Source organism: Ornithorhynchus anatinus, chromosome 18 (assembly GCF_004115215.2).
Source record: "Ornithorhynchus anatinus isolate Pmale09 chromosome 18, mOrnAna1.pri.v4, whole genome shotgun sequence".
Lineage (NCBI taxonomy): Eukaryota > Metazoa > Chordata > Mammalia > Monotremata > Ornithorhynchidae > Ornithorhynchus > Ornithorhynchus anatinus.
This window is the reverse complement of record NC_041745.1, coordinates 10,444,992-10,459,987: the sequence shown is the minus strand read 5'-3', so window position 1 is coordinate 10,459,987 and position 14,996 is coordinate 10,444,992. Positions and strand designations below refer to the sequence as shown.

The 14,996-nt window shown below is 41.2% G+C and overlaps 1 protein-coding gene across 1 annotated transcript in view; it reads right to left on the bottom strand.

The window, feature by feature from the left end:
• Nucleotides 1-759: 759 nt before the first annotated feature.
• MED14 (mediator complex subunit 14) overlaps nt 760-14,996 on the bottom strand; it is a 50,250-nt gene continuing 36,013 nt past the window's right edge. The window contains exons 21-31 of the mRNA XM_029083408.1: nt 14,474-14,743; nt 13,679-13,813; nt 13,152-13,263; nt 12,154-12,285; nt 10,085-10,267; nt 8,675-8,910; nt 6,997-7,176; nt 6,774-6,881; nt 6,269-6,394; nt 4,508-4,700; nt 760-1,364 (exon numbers count right to left, since the gene is read on the bottom strand). Of these exons, the coding sequence (XP_028939241.1) occupies nt 1,291-1,364; nt 4,508-4,700; nt 6,269-6,394; nt 6,774-6,881; nt 6,997-7,176; nt 8,675-8,910; nt 10,085-10,267; nt 12,154-12,285; nt 13,152-13,263; nt 13,679-13,813; nt 14,474-14,743 (1,749 nt within the window). The 3' untranslated portion in view covers nt 760-1,290. The remainder of the gene's footprint in view (nt 1,365-4,507; nt 4,701-6,268; nt 6,395-6,773; nt 6,882-6,996; nt 7,177-8,674; nt 8,911-10,084; nt 10,268-12,153; nt 12,286-13,151; nt 13,264-13,678; nt 13,814-14,473; nt 14,744-14,996) is intronic.

The following is a 14,996-nucleotide window of genomic DNA, read 5'->3' as shown; positions in this document are numbered from 1 at the left end:
ATTGATGTTGATGAAAGCCCATCACTCTATTTCATTTCAAAGCAGGAATGTGCCCTATAGGGAATGACTGATCTGGGAACATTGATTAGAAAATGTTACATGTCATTTCCATGTCTAGGTTCACGTGACAATTCCAAATCACTAGATTTTCCCATTATGGATACATTTCCAGCTGGTAACAGGGGAAAAGAGCAATTTCTGCTGCGAAATGGCAGGATCACAGATTACAATCTGGGGAGACTGTTTTAAATAAACCTGTCGACTTGAGAAAATAAGACAGAAAGAAATGAAGGGACATTCAGATCAAAGGCTTCTTAATCTAGAGTTCTATTCTTTGATTTTCTATCTGCCTTCTGATTTTAGAAATCATCTCCATCGATGCTGTAGCCACGTATCTTATAAATAATTTTAACCACGGGAGAATTTTTCTCTAGCCAAGAGATATGAAAAACTGTCACAATATTTATACGACATGGTCATAGGTATCAGTCACTGTCTGTGCTCTAAAGAAATACACATTCTTCTCTCTGCCCAAGCCCTATAATTATGGTGAAAGCCTTTGAGCAGTCAAAGTAAATTACCTGAGAGGTCAAGAATGCTTGAAGAAAATATAGATAATCCATGACTCTTTTTGACCACATCTGAAGTATTCAAAGATGTCAGGAGTCAAGTTTCTATCGCTCTTTGAAATGAAGCCCCCCCCAACCCAATCCCAAGATTATGGGAGGCACTGAATTTATAAAGGTTATACACACACAATTTAGTGGATTTTTTTTTTACCTAGTTTATTAAATATTGCTTCTTTGGGATCTGTTTATAACAACTCCCAGAACATTTTCAGGTAAGGATTCAAAGCGATCATATTAAAATACAGCTTCAATATAAAGTTTATCACAGTTTTACAGTATTCAAAATGACAGACCTGCCTTAAAAAAAAGGACTATTACACCCAAAACATAAGAAAACAATTAAATAAACAAGAGTTTGGCATTTTCATAATTTTGTAGTATAAAACAGAATATTAAATCTATTACTGGCAAGCTGATATTTATCTATTACCTAGTTTGAAATGTGTCCCATTTTAACACACTATACAAGACACTATACAAAAGGTTGATGTCATTTTTGATGAAAGAAGTGCATCCCTGAACGTTTTTGCCAGTTTAGAATATTTAGCTCTTTTTTTTAAAAAAAGTCCTTTTTTTTTTTAAACGGAAGGCTTATTTCAGAGATTTTTTTTTTTTTTGCTGCTTTGTCTCATTTTTCAGCCTTGTTTAAAAACAATAGTGTCTATGGACGCCCACCAGGGGGCAGTGTAAGATTAGCCATTAAATCACGAACAGCTGCAAATATTGTGCATTCACCTGTAAACAGAGAAAAATTTTAATTAGCTATTCACAACATAGGAAAATAATCTTAATACACTGGGGGTTATTAAATTTGTTAGTACTGACAAGAACTTTGAAAATGAAAGTAGAAAGGAGAGTTTGGAATACCCCAGAGGTCATGGATTTAAGATTTCTTGATTCAGTATCAATTCTATTGGGTCCTGATGTTGTTGGGAGGAGGTATTTTCACGCCATTCACACCTAGATGTTTAATTTAATTTTTCTGAATTAGTAGGTAATCCCACCTAGTTTTTTCATTGGAAAGCACATAACAGAAAACCATTAGGACGTTTAGGCTCTCATGTTTTATGCACTTGGAAACTGCCGAACACAAGATGATTTGCTTACTCTCCATATGTATATATGTATATATTTATTATGCACACTATCTGATCTCAAAGGAATCTGCTGCAATCTTTTCCTTAATGAGCTGCTGCAGATAAATCATATTTATCCACTGTTAGGGGCACTCTGTAAGCTTCCGGAAAATGGCCATTCTTTTTATGGGAGGAACTTGGAGAGCAGTTTAAAGGGATCCTAAACATTTCAAAATAAACTGTTACGACTGAGATCTCCTTAAGGAAAGCATTCAAAATCATTTCACGGGAGGAGTGGATAAGAAGCACCACCAAGAATCCAAATATAAGAAATTCTGGTTTTTTTCCCCAACCTGGTCTCTCCCCTCCAACCAAGCAGCAGTTTTACAATCCCTTCGCCCTCCTATAATGGACTCCTATGTCCTCATTCTATCTGCTGAGAAGTGGGAGGTACAGGGATCTCTTTCTTCTTAGTCCCGCACAGGTTAATAGGAAGTAGGAGGATAGGGAGGTGAGGAAATGAGGCAATGATGCTGTCTGTTTATGGAGGTGGCGGAGGAGGTGATTGCTCAATATATGTCAACATGAAAATGAGGCCCTGGTAGTCTTTTTTTTTTAAAATCCTGCCTTCCCCTACCTCCACTCCTCCATCCCTGCCCGAAGAGGAACAAGGAGAGGTTTTTAAGAGGCCCTTTTGGGACACCATCAAGTCACTGCTAGGGGTTCTAGTCACTCTGACCCCATTTTCTCATGATTCCCAGTGTGAGAAAACAACATATATAAATGAATACAGTTGGTCAGTGAATTCGGTTTATATTCACTTTAGAAGAGTCAGGTTTCTGAATTTGATTTCCGGGAGTAAAAAAATTCTCAAAGTTCAATTTTAAAAGAAAGCCTGAATAGGGTGTCATGGTGTGGGATACTGGCACTCCCGATAAGGTTTTTCTTAGGATTGTTTGTGTTGTTAAATTTCTGAATAGGAGGAATCTGATAGATCAGAAGGCCTACCAAAAAATATATATATATTATTGTCTACTGAGGTAACAGTAAACATCAGGCATGTCAAACACGCAGTGGGGGCACTTGCAACCTGTTAGTTCAAGTGTGTGTGAAATTGTGTCTCCATTTCCACTTTACTTATCTTAGGTCATTGTCCCTGACCCCTTAGAAATTCCACTCACTAACACTGTTTCTGTTAGAAATTAAGATAGCTTTATTCACCTATTTTACTTTCTTTTGTTATTATGTATTAGCATGCTTATTCTTATTTTTTTAATAACTAATTTGGCAAGTTGTTTTCTTAAAACAAGTCAGCCCATGTACAAATATATAACCCCAAGACAGCCCAGGAATCAGTCTGATGTGGCTTCTTAGAGCTGATGTAAATAACTGAAACAAAACCGCCAAGAGATTAGTTTTCAAAAAACAGTTCTGGTCTCGGTGTAAATATTTTGATTAAGCCCACTGAACAGTATTTTCGGGTTTTTAATTGTGATTTACTTTAAAGTTAGTATAACTGGAAGGCCTTGCTTAAAATAAACTAGGAGCAAATACATTTTTTCCTGAAAATTCACTATAAAGGATATAATGTGCTTGTAGGGTAAGCATCAGCCTTCAAAATAATGATGTTTATGCTATTTCTGGATCAAGAATTTTGATATCTATAGGCCTGGATTCCTAGAAGAGCTCTATTTTTTAATTGGAAGAACAGATGAGCCAAAGAATGGAGAGAGCAGATTGTTAGCTGAAAAAGTGTTACTGTAAATGAAACATATCCTTCATTACCCAGGGCATTCCCAATAGATTCTAGGAAATACAAACTTGTTGAGGACTAAAAATCATTTTAGGCACTATTAAAAATTAAGCATTATTAGAATCTCTTCTCAAACTCCCGATCGTTGTACGTGCAAAATCTGGGAAACCATGTTTCTCCCCCACTAGATGATGAAAGATATAAAACTAATTTATGCCATAGTTTTTGCTCCTAGTAAAGTTTTAATGATTTTTTTTCCAAGATCTGTTTATACCATTCAATTTCTGCTAAACTGAAAATATCCTCAACACAATCTTCCAGAGAAGAGTTCTCTTCGATCAGATCACGTTGGAGAGACAATCTTCTTTATGTAACTATCAAGACTAGGAAAAGGAAAAAAAGGCAAACTTGCCCTTGCTGAGTTTTGGAATCCAATTTTAATATGGCCAGAAATTAATTGTAAAACAGCATGTGACTAGTGAACAATTTATATCTGTCTTCTAGTAACAGTCTGGTTCCCATGGAACTTTGGGTTTTGAGAGCTTCACTGTGCACTTGGTGAAAATGTTCACTTGCACCCTCCTGACACTTACATAAGAAGCCCATACAGCAGTGATGGCCATTTGTATCAGTTTTTATTCTTCACATAACATTTGAATATACAGAAATGATATTAGTCTATGTGACTATGATTAAGCCATGGAAGAGGATATATCAACATGCATTGCAACTTTGTAATTTACAGAGCAAATATGCATTTATTCCGGGGGAAGCAGAGAGCAACCTGGGCCGGCATATGCTATCGAATACAACCTTCGGATAGCCGGGACGGTCCTATTAGTAAATCGCTAACAAAAACAATACTTAAAGTCCTGGCAGCAGAGAAACAAAAGAAAAAGAAAGAGGGCAGGGAAAAGGTTAGAAAGTTAAAAAGTGACAAGTAGCCCGTAAGACAGCCACAGCAAACAGAACACTAGAACTGGCTTCATCTCTCACACAGAGCCTAAAGGACGTTTTCAACAAAATGAGAACAGCGGCTTTTTAGGTACCTTGTCTTGGCGGATTCATCTCGGCAAATCTCTTTAGGATGTTGCTGACCATCATGGGGGCGGCAACTGAAGAGTTTTGCTGCCTGGGAATGTCTGCTTGTTGGGTCGTACCTGAAGCCATGTCATAAATGATTGGGACGATGATGCTAACAGGTTCCTGGGGCGGGACTGAAGCTTTCTGAGTTAGCTGAAGCTAGATGTAGGGCAAGACACACATAAAAGAGGCACAAAAAGGGAAAAGGTTTAAAACACTTCGAGCGATAAAGTACGGTCCAGATTTGCCGGCGACTCTGCTCTATTGTTGGTTGAGTTTGGCTTCTTTCAAAGAAATGTCAAATGTTTTCCCAGAGATAAACAGAAAACTAGATTTAAAGCTCACTGAAAATGCTGGCAGGCCAAATAGCACAATTAATTCATTCAACCGTACTTATTGAGCACTCACTATGTACACAGCACTGTACTAAGCTCTTGGAATGCAGAATTTGGCAATTGTTCAATTAAACTGTACAATTATAAGACTGATTCCTGCTGAGTCCTGATTCTCTCCTCTTGACAACCGCCCACCCCCATTCGTGGTTAAACTATACTGACCAGGTCTGCTCAGCACCCACTTTTTTCCTAGGAGAGCACCCTCCCTCTTTTTCTTCCCCCTGAATCTTCCCTGAGTATGCCACGGGTTAAGTCCAAAACTAGAATGACTAGACATTGCCCTGTCCAGGTGAGACAAGAATGATAGAAGGCAGGTACAGCCCTAATAATAGTGGTATTTGTTAAGCACTTACTACGTCCCTGGCACTGTACTAAGGACTGGGGGGGATACAAACCAACCCGAGTTGGACATAGTCCAACTGGGGCTTACAGTCTCAATCCCTATTTTACAGATGATGTAACTGCGGCCCAGAGAAGTGAAGTCATTTGCCCAAGGTCACACAGCAGATAAGTGGAGGTGCCTGGATTAGAACCCCCTTATGACTCCCAGGCCTGTGCTCTAACCATTGTGCCATGCAGATTTTATGACGGCATGAAAAGAGGTGTTTTCTGAACCTGCATACCTTGAGTCTGTTTATTCTTCTCTCCCAAGTGCTTAGTGCCGGGCCCCGCACACACCTCCCTGTTGGATGGGTTGCTTTTCAGGCTCTTCACTTGACCAACCCTAACCCTGTCCCTGCTGCTGGGGGAGACTTAAGGTACATCCCTACAACCTCCTGGGAGGGTTGGAAAGCCGGTGGTGGAAGAGGGGAAGGCAGAAGTGACACTCACAGACCCACCACACTCCGGCAGGCACAATCCTGCTGGGAAAAACCAGAAGACAAAACTCTGCCCACACGGCTCCAAACTGACTTTTCAGCGCTTTGGCATTCAATTGGCACAGTGGCAAAGTCCCTAACTTGAGTTGGCTAATAAGTAGGATATTGTTTGGGACTAAGGAAAACGTGGATTCAGGGTCAATCAATTCACACCTCTGTATGTAACTAAGGTCATGGATCAAAAATGGTAGAACCTCAAGCAGAAAGGGCACTTAAAGCAATACTGGATCGCTTGCAGAGTTGCCCCTAGGTCCCAAAGAGGAGCAAATCAATGGTATTTATTGAGCGCTTACTATGAGCAGAGCACTGTACTAAGTGCTTGGGAGAGTACAATTCAATAGAGTTAGCAGACATGTTCCCTGCCCACATGCTTACACTCTAGAGGGACAATGCCATTTACAAAGTCGCTTCTGGTTGAGAGGATTTTTCAAGACAAATCTTAGGTGGTACTTACGAAAAACAGCATTTTGGATTTGAGCACCACGGCAGGTGTTCCTGGAGGAGCAATAGGCGGTGCACTGGGAGGAATTGTTAGGCAGAACTGCACATTCCACTTCAACTGTGTTGCTTGGTCAGGGAACTGTTTTGGAGAAAGAGACATGTCAGAGCAAATGCAGTAATGTTCTCTAAGCTGGTCTGCATTTTGCTACCAAAAGATTCTTCCCACATTAGGCCAGCCAATCTTTCATACCATTTTAATAAGGATTACTAAACATAAACAGAAAACATAATTTGTTTTCATGCCACTGAATTCCCTTTTTAAGAAAATTATAACTTGAGAAGATAGTGTGCAAAGTACTAATGAGGGGAGTTTGGTGTTCTTTCACCTGCTACCTTAAATTTATTTTTTGCCTCTGCACAAGGTTAGTCCTCCCTCTCCAAAGTTTTGTATTTAAAGGAACCATAAAAAGTTTGTGTTTTAAGGGTGCATCTTTTCTGGGATCTGCTAGACGACTCACCAATTCCAGCTTCATAATGTGAACACAGTCCCTGAGGATGTGGGTAGGTGCTCCTAACAGCTTCGTGAAGGCTATTAATGTGTTGGCTTTAAATGGTGGTCCTGCAACCTACAGCAACAAAAAGAACAATTATCCTCCATTTCAACAACACTTGGAAAAACCCCCAACATCATCATTTAAAAAAAAAAAAACCCACACTAAACCACACAAAACCACCACCTACTCTGGTTTCAAAGAATTTCTCCAAAACTTGAAGCTCCTCTGGTTTCCATTGGCCTGCATTTTCTGGAGTCACTTTTAGCTGAAGAGTCTGGTTGGTTTTAGGGCTGAGGGCAACTCTGCATTTCAGGGCATCCGTCTTAAACATTATTACCCCGGGTTCATTGGAGTTTATTAGCTGCAGCTACAAACAAAACAACGTGTCAAATTTTGAAGCAAAAGTGCAGTTGCTATATCAATCAAAGGTATTTGTTGAGTGCTTAATGTGTGCAGAGCATTCTTCTAAGTGTTTGGGAGAATCGGACATCATACAGTAGGTAGACATAAATCCCTACATACAAAGAGCTTATAGACTAGGGAGGGAAGGAGGTGTCAAAATAAATTACTGATGGCTATGTATATAAATGTTGGGAGCGAGGTGACACAGAAAGTGAAAGGAACTGGAAAAGTGCTTAGAGAAGCAGTGTGGCTTAGTGGCAAGAGCTCAGGCTTGAGAGTCAGAAGATATGGGTTCTAATCCTGGCTCCGTCACATCTGCTGTGTGACCTTGGACAAACCACTTAACTTCTCTGTGCGCAGTTAACTCATCTGTAAAATGGTGATGAAAAATGTGAGTCCCACATGAGACCACCTGATTATAGCTACCCTAGCGCTTAGAATAATAATGTTGGTATTTGTTAAGCGCTTACTATGTGCCAAGCACTGTTCTAAGCGCTAGGGTAGACATGGGGGAATCAGGTTGTCCCACGTGGGGCTCAGTCTTAATCCCCATTTTACAGATGAGGGAACTGAGGCACAGAGAAGTTAAGTGACTTGTCCACAGTCACACAGCCGACAAGTGGCAGAGCTGGGATTCGAACTCATGAGTCCTGATTCCAGGGCCCGTCCTCTTTCCACTGAGCCACGCTGCTTCTCTTAGACAATGCCTGACATAGTAAACACTTAACACATACCATCATCATCATCATCATTATTATTATCACTACGTGGGTTGGTCATGCTATTACAAACTTAGAACATTTTCCAAAAATTCTTTTTAAATACGGAAAGTAGTTAAAAAATACTAGAAACGTGAATTGCTGCAGAAGGAAAAGGAGACTGGGGGCCAGAGTAAACAGCGGACATTTTAGACTTTTGGCTGAGATGTGTCTAGAGTCCTTGCCGAAGGTTTTGTTGAGCTTCAAGAGCTCTTGTGCTGCTCTCTGCAGTTGCCATGCCTTGTCTCAGCCATTTCCCTTTACCAGAAGATGCTAAGAGGGTAAGGGAACGGAACCGAAGAGGCTAAAGTAGTGGGGGAGTGGAAAGGATGGGCTCAAGAGGAATCTATCACATCGGGGGGGGGGGGGGGCGGGGTATCCGGTAATTCAAGGAAGTCATTTTAAATTATTCTGCCCAAAGGACGAAAAGTTTTCACTTCTGCAATGGATGGTGACTTAGCTCGCTGCCCTTCAAAATCATTGCTTTGGAAATAATAACAAATCCATGAATCAACGGTATTTATTAAGTGCTTAATGGGGGCAGAGCACTGTATTAAGCACTTGGGAAAGTACAACACAGTTGATAGATTTAATCCCTGCCCACAAGGAGCTTAACGGTCTTCAGCGGGAGACAGACGTTAAAAGAAATTAGATAAGGGAAACAGTAGAGCGTAAGGATATTATACTCTTCAAAGCACCAAGTACCGTCTCTTGTTGGATAATCCTCTGAAGATGTCGCCTCATAATGACCGATCCAAGGAACCGTTCGAGAGGAGAGCAAAGGTAGCTACCAGCCAGGCCGGGTACAAGTCCGGGAGTAGGAGAGGGCAGCAGTAAGATATTCAAGGCACTGTGAGTGAGGATTGTGGGTATGGATGCAGCCCAGGAGCGTTGAGGTAGTTTACGAGGAGGAGGCATGTTTGTTGGCAGCGTTTGGGAACCTTCGGGAAAAGAAAAAAGTTCCTCGCTTCAATCTGGTTCCTGCATGTAAAATCCTGCTGTCTCATTTTCTCATTTACTTTTATTAGACCCTTCTTGTTCAAAAATCAGACTGGGGCATATGCATTTGCTGCCTAATTTTAGCTTGTGTCACTTTACTTTCCAATCATTTTTGAGTGCCCCGCTAAATTTATGTCCTCCAACAGGTGTTCCCCGACTGACCCCTCATTTCCTCACTGTATTCGCCCTCCCTTCTGCACTGCCTTTGTACTTCGGTGTGAACCTCTTTAGCCCCTTGATATTCACCTCATAGCGCTTCTGTACATATTCTCATCCTCTGCCATTTCCTACATCTGTATTTTATTCCTATGTCTGCCTCCCCCGCTAAACTGTACAAATTTCTTGTGGCCAGGGATCATTACCAATTCTATTGTACCGTACTCTTCCAAGCACTCGGTACAGTGCTTTGCATAAAGGAAGGGCTCAATAAACATCACTGTCCACCCAGACAACTTATGTCTACTTTAATTTAAATCTAACTAATTTATAGCTAATCTATCTGTATATTGTTCAAGCCTACTGGCTAAGGCAACATGTCGCTGTTAGGACTCCACAGATATAAAACCAATTATAGAAACTAGTGTCCTATTTCAAATCAGCTTCAACTTGAGAGGCCACAGGGCCTCACATGAGCACGTTATGACTGGATATTGTTAGAGCTCCCTTTCTAAATGAGACTGGCTCCTTTATGGAAGCAGAGTGACCTAGTGGAAAGTGCACGGACCTGGGAGTCAGTGAATCTGAGTTCTAATCCTGGCCCCGCCACTTGGGCAAACCTCTTAACTTCTATGCCTCAGTTCCCTCATCTACAAAATGGGGATTTAATACCTGTTCTCCCTCCTACTTAGCCTGTGAGCCCCCTCGTGGAACCTGATGATCTTGTCTCTACCCTGGCGCTTCGTGCAGTGCTTGGCACAAACACCCCAATTATTATGGTTCATTTTTCTCCAATTCATAATTCTCAACCCCGAACGCCCCAAATGAACCACAACTGACAAGAAAGGCCCTTCACGAAAACTCAGTTCTACCTGCCAAAATAAACTCAGCAATCCCATTAAAAGATTGTGGCAAAAGACCGGGCAAACTTATGTTTTCACAACTCTTTGAAAAACTTACTCGTTCCAGCCCGAGGGGAATGAGAAGCGTCGGGAACGGGTGAGTGAAGGGAAGGGTTGGCTGGCGACATTCCCGTTATGCGTGTTGCCGGGGACGGGCCAGACACTTGAGGAGATCCTGGCCAGTTCCCGGCCCGCCCACTGGGGGACACCATAGCGTACGGTGAACTGGGGTCAATGGTTCCTGTAAAAATCGCAACATTAAGTTGACTTCGGTCACCCACATGACAAAACTGTTCAACAAACAGCTTTTCAGGATTCTTAACAGACTTGTCTCTCTTGCCAGTTTGCCTCTGGTCAATGTGGTGGTGTTAACTTTAAAAGAAAACATTTAGTTTACAAAGTTGGCATTCTGTTCTGGCATTTGTTGTTCCATTTCCTGATAATTATTCACTATTACACACATTATGGTCTGCCTTGCCACTATAAAAAAAAAACCCTGAAAAATTAAGGATTGAGAAGGAGTTTAATCTTAATACTTTAATAGCATATTATTTCTCTTATTGTGTTTTCTGTATAGCAATCTACTATAGGTAATTTTAAAATATTAACCAAAATATATGGCTTTCTTGGAGAAAAAAGTGGTCAGAACAGTGGCACTCAGTTTCCTTGTACAGTGAAGCCTGGACTGCCAAAATTTAATACACAGAGACCCAAGGTGCAAAGCCAATGTGTTTCTGAAAGGCTTGATTGTACTTAAACCTTTATTTAATAAAAATGATGGCATTTATTAAGTGCTTACTATATGCCAAGCACTGTCATAAATCCTGGATTAAGATCCAAGATGATCAGATTGGGTTTAGCCCCTGACCCACATGGGGCTTTCTTCACGTTACTCTTATAATGAATTTTAAAAATGAGAATGTGTAATGGTGGCCAAAGAAGGCAACAAAATGCAAAGCTATCAATAAATGCTTTCACTTTCTGTAAATCATTTTCATCTGTTTCCTCCATTAGACTGTTAAACTCCTTAAAGGCAGGGAATCTGGGTCATTCAATCATTCTTTCAATCACATTTACCAAGAACTTTCTCTGTGCAGAGTACTGTATTAAGAGCTCGGGAGGGTACAATATAACAGACATATTCCCTGCCCACAACAGGTTTACAATCTAGAGGGGGAGACAATCATACTCTCACAAAAGCTGAGCACAGTGCCTGGAGCTCAGCAGGTATTCAATAAATGCCACTGTTTGATTAATTAGCCATCTTCAGGAAGGGAACAGAAAACAAATAGAAACCACACGTCTGTCACTATATAGAACTACGCTATGACTAAAGTTTATAAAATCATGAAGAGTTTGGTAGGATGAAAAACAAATCATCAATACCAGGATAAGAGGGCACTTTTTAAACCTTGAAAGAGGCAGGTTCCAGACAAGCACTGGTCTTACATAAAGCAGTAAACATTACCACAAAGAAGTTGTGCAAGCAGAAAACATCGATGGGATACATTTCAAGAGTAGGAAGTCCAAGGTAGGTTTATTAGAGGGAAAAGTTAATAGGTATATCCCTAACCTTATGAGTGGGTGTCAGTACATGCTAGTACTATTACTACCTGTCAGGTCAAGGAGGACAACCTTATTTCTCCAGGAATGTTAATAATGATAACTGTGGTATTTGTTAAGCACTTACTTTGTGCCAAGCACTGTACTAAGTGCTAAGGTAGATATAGTAAGTCGGACACAGTCCCTGTCCCACAGTCTAAATAGAAGGGATAAGAGGCATTGAATCCCCATTTTACAGATAAGGAAATTGAAGCACAGAGAAGTGAAGTGACTTGCCCAAGGTCACTCAGCAGGAAACTGGCAGAATCAGGATTAAAACTCAAGGCCTCTGATTCCCAGGTCCACGGTCTTTCCACTAGACCACGCTTCTCCTTTGGTGCCGCTGTCAGTGGAAGAATACTGGGACAGAGAGACCACTGGCATCACTTATGTCTATAAGGTCATAGGACCTATTCAGAGTATTGCTTCAGTTCTTTTATTCGGTTACCCGGCTCTCCCCACGATACTGCATTTCAGAAAAGTCTTCTGCTCAGAGGACACACTGTGCCTAATGAGAAAGCTCACCGTGGGGGCTGGCGAAATTAGTCCCTGGCCCGATCGCGATTCCGTGGGAAGAAGGGGGAGGTGTCGGAACAAATGATGCTGGTGACGGTGCTCTTAGTGCGCCACTAGGTGAACTTGCAGCATGCAGGTTTCCTAACCGAGGGGGAAACAGCCAATAATTAATTCACTTTTCCTACTATCTATGCAAACAGTCTCTTGATAGTTTATGTATAACCACTGCAAAGAAAATTATACAACTCAGCTACATTCCATCTAGCCAAAATTTCTTTCCCTTAAGGAAGACTACATTGCAGATGAAAGGGAAAACTGTATCTTTCATTCATTCATTCAATAGTATTTATTGAGCGCTTACTATGTCCAGAGCACTGTAACTAAGCGCTTGGAATGTACAATTCGGCAACAGATAGAGACAATCCCTGCCCACTGATGGGCTTACAGTCTAATTGGGGGAGACAGACGGACAAAAACAAGACAACTTCTTATCTGCCTTTGGTTTGGAGGCAAGACTTTTGGGCCAAAGAAGCAAGGTTACTTGAAATAGGTCTTTCAGTTTTCAAGAGTGCAAATGCAAGCACAACTTTGAGCACTGACTTTTTTTCGTAAAACCATACATATTACTGAAGGGTACTGGAATGTCTATAGCACAATTCTAAGTGATACAAGTACGCTGTTGTTCTTTGGAAAAAAGGGGGCTTAGGAGAATCGGTACCTAAGGTATCTACGCTTCCTTTTCAAAGAGTCTTTTAAAATATTCTAGAAGCACAATGGCACTCAAAACATTTCATGAAATGGGGGAAGAACAACTACTGTTGCATTTTAGCAGGGGACTGAATAGACAGTTGGTCAAGATAAAGTATCACAGAGTTAAAATCAAACTCCCTAGACCGTCAGTGTACGTAAACACACATACCCACAACTCCCCGTCTCCCCAGCAAAAATCAATTAAGCTTTGCTTTAGGTTTCTAAGTTGAAAACCGCTGCATTAAGTATTATCTTACCAGGTGACTGAGTGTGCATCATAGAAGGAGACTGATTCACTGTGCTGTGGTAAGATGTAGGTGGTGAAGTAAGAGGATATGCTCCTGATGACCCCGGCTGCTTTGGAAATGCCTGGAAAGGGGGGAGAAAAAATCAGAATAAAACATCACATACATCTAAAGAATTCTGTTGCTCTCTAATTGGAGAGCAGGAAAATTTAGCTTCCAGTAGAAAATCCAGGCAAATACTTGTCAGTAGTAATTCAATGTAAAGTGAGTAAAGCAAGTGGCAGAGTCAGGATTAGAACACGCTGCTTCATGCATTCAATTGTATTTATTGAGTGCTCACTGTGTGCAAAGCATTGTACTAAGTGCTTTCTCACTTTACTCCAATTTTACAAATGAAGGAGTGGCAGCCAGCCCCTCAGAGCCAGTACCGGATACTACCAAGACAAGAGGATGGCTAAAAGTCTGTTCACTACTAAGCAATGCTGATTTCACAACTCTATATCATCTTCCATTTGTAAACAGCTTCTGCTGTAAATTACCTGTTGCTGGGGCTGCAGCTGCGATATCAACGAATCCATCATATCTGCCCCAATAGGAGATGGTGGATTATCATCTTCGTTTACAGAACGTCTTCGGGCATCCTGATTGCTGTCCACAAACATGTTCAGAAATGTCTGTGGATAAATGCAAATATCGTATTTAAAATCATGACCTCACTGAAAGCATTCATAAATGACTGAAAATATTTTCCAGTTGAACTATTCTCTCCCCTTCCTGAACTGGGAAATTCACCTCAAGGGAGATGGTTCCCTTGGAGGAGAGGGGCTAATTTGAATGGGTAAATACCACTACTAAACATCCCAAAACAAATAAAACTCCTCACCGCCAAAGACCGCAGGAATGCTGAAAAAGAAGAAATTCAGATTTCTCAAGGAAGAAGCTGTAAGTAGTAGATGCATATCAGGCTCTCCACTACTTAGCAAAACTCTTTGCATGGAAGTGACTGACCCAGAAAGGAAAAATGCCATGAGTGGAACATTCTGTTTTGCATTTGAATCATCCTGAAGACTTGTGAAAGTATTCGTTAGCCTGTTTTTTCATTCTGAATCAATTAGCCATTCAGTGACAGTTATTGACTTCTACTGTGTTTATGGCACTTTGCTAGTAAGTGCACAGGGGCAAACGAATAAAAGACTCCTGGCTCTCAAGGAGCTTTCAAGAGTTAGGAAGACACCCCCAGAGGTTATTAGAGCTTTCATAAGTTGATTTTCCTCTTCAGAAAAAAATTCCTGCCACATCGACTTAACGTACAGAAAGAACTGCTGAAGACTAACCTTTAGTCCCGGCGCTGGATAAAAACCTTCGACTATCTTACTGTTGTCAAAGAGACTGTATGCCCCATCACGTATTGCCACGACTCCTCGACTCCGACAGTAAATGTCGATACAGTACATGTTCCTGAAAGCCAGCCTGATGTGGGTGGAGGATTGAGGCAGTATCGAAAAGCACTGATATGCAGTGTTAGTTCGCTGTGTCAGTCCCAACATTGGCACTGTCGGGAGTTTGTTGATGGCATTGAGTGGAGCCTGAGTATCAAACAGTACCTGAAAGAAGAGGATGTTGAAAGAGGTTAGCTTCAATCCATACATCCCTGCAGCTGGTTTTGAATGTAAATAACCCAAGAGGGCTGGCCCGTGGTCTTGTGTGCGCCTGCAAAGCCCGTTCATCAACATAATCCAGTGTTGACTGGATTAATAATGCATTTAAAGATGCTTGAGGTCACAGACCAGTCTGGCCTGGGAAAAGACCTAGATTGGTTACACATAACCAGAGTCACCAAATTCTCTTTTCTTGGGC